General features: G+C 51.3%; 1 protein-coding gene across 1 annotated transcript in view; it reads left to right on the forward strand.

Annotated features, from left to right (window-relative positions):
- The window catches only part of CFAP74 (cilia and flagella associated protein 74), a 134,628-nt gene extending 125,013 nt beyond the window's left edge, over positions 1–9,615 (forward strand). The window contains exons 35-40 of the mRNA XM_043995435.1: positions 1,522–1,651; positions 2,757–2,911; positions 4,412–4,547; positions 5,137–5,261; positions 6,961–7,095; positions 9,080–9,615. Coding sequence (XP_043851370.1) covers positions 1,522–1,651; positions 2,757–2,911; positions 4,412–4,547; positions 5,137–5,261; positions 6,961–7,095; positions 9,080–9,202 — 804 coding nt within the window. The 3' untranslated portion in view covers positions 9,203–9,615. The remainder of the gene's footprint in view (positions 1–1,521; positions 1,652–2,756; positions 2,912–4,411; positions 4,548–5,136; positions 5,262–6,960; positions 7,096–9,079) is intronic.
- The last annotated feature ends 293 nt before the right edge of the window (positions 9,616–9,908 follow it).

A 9,908-nucleotide genomic window follows, 5' to 3' on the forward strand; every position in this document is an offset into this window, starting at 1 on the left:
TATCTCTTCCAAGAAAATCCCAAATGTGGGGTCACGAGGAATCAGAAACAACTGAAAAAATGACAGAAAAACAACATGGGGAAGAAATGTCAAGGGAACTGACTAGAAACAGAAATCAGTTAGGAGACTATTCCAATAGTCCAGGCAAGGACTTAGAAGGTTCTGGACCACGATGGTAATCATGTAAGTGGGGAGAAGGGAAGGGGTTTGAGACTTGGTGTAGAGATAGCATCAATAGAATATAGCAACCAGCAACTAGATATGGGAAAAAAGGAAGCATCAAGGCTGACTCTGTTGTTGTAAACTTAGTGCCTGCAACAGGAGAAGAGAGGCTTGGAGTAAGGTCAATCAAGTATAGAGAAAAGGATGAATTCCACTTCGGGTGGGTTGGCTTTGCAATGCTAACATTCTTTTTTTTTTTTTTTTTTTTTGGTGAGGCAACTGGGGTTAAGTGACTTGCCCAGGGTCACACAGCCAGTAAGTGTCAAGTGTCTGAGGCTGGATTTGAACTCAGGTCCTCCTGAATCCAGGGCCGGTGCTTTATCCACTTGCCACCCAGCTGCCCCAATGCTAGCATTTTTAATGCTAAATCTCATTGGAGATTCAGGACTGCAGTTCAGGGTAGATACCCAGATAGATGGATAGAGATAGGGAGATATATAGGTAAATATAGGGATAGATACATAGATAGACAAACAGAGAAGCAGAAAGAGATGGAGATAGATGATAGAGAGAGAGAGAGAGATGGATAGAAAGGTTAGAGTTAGAGACATCATTCATACATACATTCATATATACATACATACCTACATACACACACTTTGGGAATCCTCTTCATAGAAATGACAAGAGCAGATGAGATCACCAAAGAAGGAGGAGATAGAGTAGTTGGACAAAATTTTTGACCTGTTTCTGCATATAGCCTATAAGCACCTCAAGGGTAAGTATGTTACGCAAACATTTGGTGCTCACTAAGTGTTTGAATGAATGATGCTGGCAGTGGTCTTCCCAAGAAAAGCTCTAGCCCAGCCTTTTAGGCTGCAGTATTTTAAACTCTAGCATAAATATGACCTTGCAGCACGGAATTAGCCCAGCTAGATTTTCGATCTGTAGATATCTGGTTGCTTTGATGGAAGGGAAGGAGAATTCAGACACTGGTGGCTGATAGGGAAGGGATGGTGGGAGAAGCAATAACACCGAAATATTTTTAGACGATAATCTATCCTAGAATACATGGTATCGAATGTGGCTAGCACAGCAGCTTTACTCTGCTAAAAATAAAGTCATAAAACCCTCAAAATGTTTTAATCATTCACAAGTGTCACCTGGATATCCTCCCTGTGGGCCGCCCCCCTCCCCCCAGCCTCCTGCTTCTCCACTGGGCCAGCCGGAGGAAAAGGGATTCTCCCAAATGTTCCTGACAGTCATTTAGAGATGATGAATGGGTTTTCTGGGGGCTTCTGCCCTGCCCTGTGCCCCAGGCATGTGGAGGAATTGAGTCTAATTTCTGCTTTCTTAAAGCTTCAGAACAGCTCGACGCTCCCCATCAAATATGCCATCTTTCTGGAGAGCCTCTCTCTGATGAGAAATAAGGAACAGCTGCAGCTGCCAGGTTTTGTCAATAACTCAGAAAGAAGGACCAATATCATCGGTAAATATTGACTCAAGGAGTATCCTCCAGGAGCTCCCTATCTCTTTAAGAGCTGGTTCCTTCCAGAAAGGGAAAGTTTAAACCAATTTGGAAATCCTGACTGGGGAGGCAGGAGGGAGGAGGGTGGTGGTGGTGAGCCTTAGATCAGAGGGAGTCAGCAAACTTCTCTCCCAGTCCAGGCCCTGCCACTAACTGGCCATATAATCTTAAGCAAAGCCATTTCCCATTAGGCAACTGTTTCTTCTTCTGAAAAATGAAGAGTTGGACTGTCTGATTTCTAGGACTCCTCTCTCTGCTCTGAGGCAGGCTAGTCTAATCTAGTGGAAAGAATCCTGGAGTTGTTTCGTTAGCATCTAGGGGACCTCAGTTCAGATTGAGAGCTTTTAGAAAGCTCTTGTACATACATACCTACATACACACACTTTGGGAATCCTCTTCATAGAAATGACAAGAGCAGATGAGATCACCAAAGAAGGAGGAGATAGAGTAGTTGGACAAAATTTTTGACCTGTTTGCATATAGCCTATAAGCAGTTACACAAACATTTGGTGTTCACTAAGTGTTTGAATGAATGATGCTGGCAGTGGTCTTCCCAAGAAAAGCTCTAGCCCAGGGTTTTAGGCTGCAGTATTTTATTCTCTAGCATAAATATGACCTTGCAGCACGGAACTGGCCCAGCTAGATTTTCGATCTGTAGATATCTGGTTGCAAGACCTTGGGTGAATCATGTGATCTCTCCAGGTCTCAGTTGCTGCATCTGAAAAATGAAAGGGGTTGGATTAGATACCTTCTAAGGACTCCTCTTGCTCTAAAGTCACGGTCCTGTGAGATGGGAAGTTTGAAGTTGGGCAGGAATTGTTCCACCCTGCTATGAAAAATGAATCAATCGGATGTAAACCCTGAGGAAAAAAAGTTCTCCAGTCATCTTCTTCCATTGAACTGGAAATGGGTAGCCATCCGTCATGGTTGATAAACTGAGCAGAAATCCCCAGATGCAAGAAAATAATAATAATCTGGGGGTAGAATAAGGAGGGGAAAGGATTCCCTTGGATTGGGTTTGCGTGTGGGCACCGTGATGTGATTCCCCCCGCCCCTGTCCCTGCAGGCACCCAGAACTACAATGGCCACAGCGTGTTCAGCGTCTCCCCGGTAGATGGAGTCATTGAGCCAGGGAAGACTCAGGACTTCACCCTGACCTTCAGTCCGGACCATGAGAGCCTGTACTTTTCCGACATGATGAAAGTGGTGCTGTTCAATAAAGTACAGTGACCTCTACCAGAATATCCATCCCACCCAGAAGCCTCAGTGGCAGCTCTGCTATTTCCCAATTGCAGCAAGGGCAGGTGTCCCCCACTGGCAGGGCAGACCCTGACTTACCCAGGGAGGGAAGGGGAAAGACAGACAGATAGAGAGCCAAAGGTTTGGCTGATGGTTCTCTGGGTTTTAAAGGAAGAGTTTGGGAGAGGGTCCGGGAACCAGATTTAATTATCCAGGGCACCAGGACCTGCTTGAGGTTGAGTGTCCAAGGTGCTAGCACCCAGCTGGAACTGCTCGGCCTTGGCTGATGCAGTGCCAAGCATCATGCCTGGCACATGGGCAGCTAAGAATGTGAAAACCACGGGCCAAAGCAGGGTCCGTGGGCTCCATGCTTGATCAGATAAGTGGTAAAGCAAGTTCCTTCATAGGGGCATTGTCCCTGGGTCAGTCAGATCATGTGGCTAATTGCAACTAATTAGTGCCGTGGACAGGGCACTTTAGCTGGGGTCAGAAAGACCCCAAATACCATCTCAGCTGCCTTTGAGCTATGTGGCTGTAGACAAGTCATTTCTCTCAGCCTCAGTTTCCTAGCTGTAAAGTGGGGCCCTACTTTACAGGGCGGCCATGAGGACCCAATGCACTTTGCAAACCTCTAGGTGTTAAATAAGTACTCTTATTATTTGTTGAGCTCAACTGGCATCAGTGTGGACTCTTGGGAGCAGGCCTTTGGACTTTTTTCTTGCCTGTGCTCTGAAGGGTCCCATCCACCAAGAGCTTGGGCCCAAGCATTGGGATTGGGGCGGTGCAAAGGCACGAGATTTCCCAAGTTCCCAAGAGGTCTCTCAGATCAGAGGGCCCCCGACACCCTTGTTTGACCTTGAGTGAGATCCCAGTCTCCCTCCTCCTCTCCCCCTTTGCCACACTAGGGAACCAACCTCCCCTGGCCCACCACCTCCCCAGAAACCACAGGGCAGCAGCGCCACCTTCTGGGCCTTTATGAAAAGAGAACAACTTTTTCTTTAGGGGCCTTCATCACCCGCTGGCAGCACCCTGAATTCAGCCCTTTCTGTACACGCATCATTTCCCTGGGTCCCCTCCTCTCTCCCCTCTTCCTATCTCTTGGATCCACCGCCCTTGGTTGAGCTTTGCTCCACCACCCACTGGTGCTTCTGAGGGTTTCCCTGTTGATCCTCTGCACTGCCCCCAACCCTGCCTTCCACACCCCCATCCCCCAGGCCTGATTCTCTTTGTGGGGCACACATAGTGGCCAGATTGCTTTTCTATAGGTCCCATCGGGAGAATGTGAGGACCATGAATATCTGCTCCCCAACTTGGGCCAAGCTCAGGCCTCTTTCCCAGGGGAGTAGCCCTGCCCCGCCAGGGGGTGCCCAAGTGAGCTGTGACTGCTTTTCACTGACACCCATGACCCCTTTGAGTAGAGAAAGTGGGACGGTTGGGGAGGGGACCCCAGTGACGGGGCCACTGCCCTCTGTCTCGTCCCAGAAAATCTCCCATCAGATCCTCTTGAAAGGGGCCGCAAGGGAGCACATGATGTTTGTGGAAGGAGGGGACCCTCTGGATGTAACTGTGGAATCCCTGGCTGTGATCGCGTCTTCCACCGTGGATGAACGATGGGAAGGTGAGCGGCTGGGCCCCGGGCCAGGCCTGAAGCTCCGGGCACAGTGGATGGACAAGCCCAGGCCCGGGCCAGGGGAAGGCTGGCGCCCTTTGGAGCCTGGTCCTCCCATCTCTTTCAGAGCAGCAGCAGGGGAGGGGGAGGGGGGAAGCTGGGAACCCAGAGAGATCTCACTCCTTTGACTCCACCTTCCTCCTCCCTCCCTGTTCTGCTCCCATTTCTGCCCAGCCTACCCCAGGCCCTGGGGCTCAGGATCACATCTGAAGTATAGGAGCCAGGGCCCATCCCCCACTCTGCCAGTAGCAGGAAATAATGTGCTCTGGTAAACACTCCTACCCACCAAGCCGGCCTCAGGTTTCCTTCTCTTTGAAAGAGCTGCCCGTGCCTGGTGCCCCTCCCCCTGCCAGAGGTTGGAAGGTTTCCCAGCCCCTTTCCTGGACTAGGGGAAAAGAAAGGGGCCGGGGGCAGAATCTTGCTCAGTTGCCCCCCACTATACCCATCCTCCTTCCTCCCTGCCCAAGGCTACCTCCCAATAGACACCCACCTGGTTTAAGCAGAGACCAGGTGACCAGGCCCTTCTACCCCCATCTAGACTCAGAAGAGATAAAGTCAATCATCCTGACACTTGAGTACATCCAGTTAGATTCAGCATCCACCCCTGCCACCCGGGAGCTGCAAGTGGGGTGCATCCGAACCTCCCAGCCCACTCTGAAAAAGGTAATGTGGGTGGCCCAGCTCCGCCAGCTCCCAGGGCCCCTGTCCCCACCAGGCCTTTCCAGAAGGAAGATTTTCTGAAGGGACGAGCCATCACCAAGTAAGTTCTAGGGTGTCTCGGACTGCCCCCCCCCCCTGCCCCATGGACACCTGTAGGTCCCTTAGGTTGTGTTGCCTTCATTCATAACTGGAGGAAATACTCATTCTAGGTGAGTGAAAATGCAGATGTCCCCTTTTCCCCATCAGGGTTCACAGACCCAGCTAAGGGCCCCTGTTCTGCAGATTGTTCCCCCAAACTGCCCACAGGCTTTGGGCAAAGGAGACCCCACCCACCCATCCATGGGAAAGTTTAGCATGAAGGCTGCTCAGCCCTTGCTCTGGTCCCTCATCCCCTAAGAAGATAGGCCGTACCCCCAGAGCAGGACTTATGTCCTCAGGCCTGGGCCTCATTACCCCATTCTCCTTCCACTCAGCTCAGGTACAACCTCTTTTGGGACACCTTCCCAGATGACCCTCTTAGATGGCAGTGCTCCTTCCCCCCTGTCAGTACTCCTTCCCTTCCATGTCAGTGCTTACCCCCCCAACCGTGTCAGTGCTCCCTCTCTACTCCCTCCCCCATATTAGTGCTCCCTCCCCCATGGCAGTGCTCTTCCCCCCCCCGTTAGTGCTCCCTCCCCACTCCCTCCTCCATGTCAGTACTCCCTCCTCCATGTCAGTGCTCCCTCCTCCTGTGTCAATGCTCCCTCCCCACGCCCTCCTCCTGTGTCAATGCTCCCTCCCCACTCCCTCCCCCATGTCAGTGCTCCTTCCCCTATGTCAGTGTTCCCTTCCCACTCCCTCTCCTGTTAGTGCTCCCTCCTCCTGTGTCAATGCTCTATCCCCATGTCAATGCTTCCTCCCCACTCCCTCCCCCATATTAGTGCTCCCTCCCCCATGTCAGTGCTCCCTCCCCTCTCCTTCCTCCATGTCAGTGCTCCCTCCCCCTTTCAGTGCTCCCTCCTCCTGTGTCAATACTCCCTCCCCACTCCCTCCCCCATGGCAGTGCTCCTTCCCCTCTGTGTCAGTGTTCCCTCCCCACTCCCTCCCCCGTGGCAGTGCTCCCTCCTCTCTGTGTCAATGATCCCTTCCCACTCCCTCCCCTGTTAGTACTCCCTCCTCCTGTGTCAATGCTCTCTCCCTGTGTCAGTGCTCCCTCCCCACTCTCTCCCCCATGGCAGTGCTCCCTCCCCTGTCAATACTCCTTCCCCCATGTTGGTGCTCCCTCCCCACCTACTTTTCCAGAGCCCTTGGTTGAGCCCTCACTCTGTACTGTATAGACCTGTGCATTAGCTGTCAGAGGACAGCAAGTGTCATGGTTTTGGGCCTTCAAATCTCCCCAGAGCCTGGGCCTTGCGGGATGCCAGTGCTTCATTATTACTGACCAAACAACGCGGGCCACACCCATAGAAACCCCTGCACATAAAGGCCTGGGAGGGGAAAGGGACTGCAGAGGACAGATGGAGGGAGGGGGGCACACTCGTCCTCAGGGGCTCCAGGGGGTTACACTGACTGTGGGACCCAAGTGAGGAAAACCGTATCTGCCCTCCAATGCCCAAGCCCGGGGTCTGAGCCCGCATCCCAGCACCACGGGGGGGAGGGGGGGGGCACCACTGAGGAGTCAAAAGTGCTCCCCTGGGGACAAGAGTCCTTGTTGCTTCCTCAGAGCATTGACTTCAGCTTGGACAACCTTCACCTTCTTCAGCACAAAGGCTTCACGGTGGAGCCCTCCAGAGGAATTGTGGAACGTGGCCAGACCAAGACCATCAACGTGTCCTGGGTGCCCACCGCTGATTTTGATGTATGCGGCTGGAGCCATTGTTGAACCTGCCACTGGGGCTGGGCTGCTTTCCTTCCTAAACACGCTGTGCCCAGAAGGCCTTTCTATATTTATCCAGGAGCCAGTCAGGGTGGCTTCTCCCCTTTCCGTCCCTCCTCTTTTCTTCTCTCCTTCCTTTCCCTCTGTTCTCCACTCCTCCCCTCCATTCCTCTCTTCCCTTCCTCCTCTCCTCCCCCTGACCTTTTTCCTTTCCCCTTCTTCTCCCTGCTGCCTGCTGGAGGGAACCTGAGTTCCTTGCCTGAACCCGGCCAGACCTAAAGGTGCCTTTGCCCCATTTGAACTTCATTCAGACTGTAAGGCAGAGCTCCCCTTTCAGACACAAAAGACCCAAGTAGCTGGCCCAGGGAGCCGGGCTGCATCGGGTGGTCATTGTCCAGGGAGCTGATGCCAGGGGCTGATCATGAAAGGCAGTGTTTAGAGAGCCTCTGGTCCCTGCCCAGACTGCTCTGCCCTGGCATCCAGGCTCAGGCAGGAGAAGAACTCACTAGATCAGATCCAGCCAAGAAAAAGAAGCCCATAACCACACAGCACCGGTTGGACAACTGAAAGGGAGAGCCCCTAGAGAGTGAGGTGGTGAGGAAAGAGTCGGAATCCACAGGCCAAGTCCTTCCCATGCCACCTGTCAGACTCTGGGCCTCAATTTCCTAATCTGTAAAATGAAAGGGTAGGACTCACTGGTCTTGGGGGTTCTTTTTAGCTCTAGAACTAGAATCCACTGCAATGAAAGGGAGCCAGTGCTGTGGGGAACCCGAGAGATTAAATAATGATAACAACAACAAACAATTCACATTCCTATACAGCTTTTGTTTTTTTGTTTTTTGTTTGTTTGTTTGTTTTTAGTGAGGCAATTGGGGTTAAGTGACTTGCCCAGGGTCACACAGCTAGTAAGTGTTAAGTGTCTGAGGCCGGATTGAACTCAGGTCCTCCTGACTCCAGGGCCGGTGCTCTATCCACTGCAGCATCTAGGTGCCCCCCTATACAGCTTTAAGGTTCAGAAAGTACTTTTTCCACAGCTGTCCCAAAAAGTTGATTGTTCAAGAATTTAAAACCCCATTTTTTCAGATAAGGAAACTGAGGCTCAGATGAACAGAGGCTTACAGCTAACCAGGTATCTGAATTAGCATATAAATCCAGGTGATTTAAAATGAGTTTTGAACAACGTATGGGTCCAGGGAGGGAGGGGGTTGGGGGGGGGTGGGAGGGACAGGATCAGTGTTTGCATCAGACCCAGTTTCCTAATTCTGCCTTTGAAGGTGCTAGTCAAATAAATCTGTCTTCCCTGAGCATATTCCAGCTGATGGCATACCCTGAGCCAATCCATGAGGACCTAATTAAAGATCCAGGGTAATTTGTCCTGGTTTGGGAATGCTCTCATATCCTAAACTGAAACCCACAGGACAAGTGGAGGTCAGATTTTGATTCCAACATGCCAGGAGCCAAGTCCCTTTGGAGAAGAGCATTGGGGGAAGAGGGGGAGGGAGGGAGCAGGAGAAGGGAGGGGAGGGAGGGAGGGAGCAGGAAAAGGGAGAGGGGGAAGATTAGGCTTAAAAAAGGTTTAAAAAAACAGCCGCGGGGGAGGGGGGGGTGGCAGCTAGGTGGCATAGTGGATGGAGCACCGGCCCTGGAATCAGGAGGACCTGAGTTCAAATCTGGCCTCAGACACCTAACACTTACTAGCTGTGTGGCTCTGGGCAAGTCACTTAACCCCAATTGCCTCACTAAAAAAAAAAAAAAAAAAACAGCCACCTAGAATTTGGCTCTGCTTATGTGTAGGGCTGAAGAAGGTTTTTCCATAGCATTCCCTGTCCTCTGTTCTGCCACCACTCCTAATCTAAATTCAGAATTGTAAAAGAGTTCCCTTATTAACAGAATGCCCTATGGTCTCTCTGCTGCAGTCCCCAGAGCAGAAGTCCAAACTTACTACTTCTTACTGCCTTTATTGCAGCCCGATCAGCCGCTTGTGGTCACCACCTCCCTGGTGCTTCGGGGAGATGTGAAAGAGACCTATAGGCTCGTCTTCATTGCCCATGTGGTATCGGAGTGGATTCTGGGTGATTCACTCAGATAAGAATGTAGGTGAGATGCCCTGATGATTCCCCCAAGGCCATCGGCATCCAAAGGGAGATGAGGACCTCGCATCAGCCAGGAGTGTACCCAAAGAAACACTGGACCGGCCACTTGGGAGACTTAAACAGTCATCCTGTGAGAGCTGCTCCCACACTAAGTTCTTGGGACAAATGTGGTTTCAGACGCCAACAAGAGATCGGGGTACCTACATCAGGAGCCACCATCCAGAAAAAGCAATTGAGCCCAGCCCCACCATTACCCTCCCTCAGGGGCCTTTGCTATGGAGCTCAGAACCACCATTAAAACAATATAATAAAATAGTCATACATTCTCAGATGACTTGATGTGTATTGGAGCTCTGGGCAGCTGAGGAGAAGGCGTGCCCATTCCCCAGACTTGGCCGTTGAGGTGGCATCCAACTTTCTGACTGGGCTTCATTTCTCCCTCAACATTCTGTCTAATCAGCCATGCCTGACCCAGGGAGTGGAGAAGTAGGTCTGGTTGTGGTTTTGGTTTGGGGAGAAATGAGGCAGCTAGGTGACTCAATGGATAGAACTCTGGGCCTGGAGTTAGGAAGACCTAAATTCAAATCTGGCTTCAGATACTTCCTAGCTTTGTGACCCCAGGCAAGTCACTTCACCCTGTTGGCCTCAGTTTTCTCATCTGTAAAATGAGCTGGAGAAGGAAATGGCAAACCACTCCACTAT

The sequence above is a fragment of the Dromiciops gliroides genome, chromosome 3 (assembly GCF_019393635.1).
Source record: "Dromiciops gliroides isolate mDroGli1 chromosome 3, mDroGli1.pri, whole genome shotgun sequence".
Lineage (NCBI taxonomy): Eukaryota > Metazoa > Chordata > Mammalia > Microbiotheria > Microbiotheriidae > Dromiciops > Dromiciops gliroides.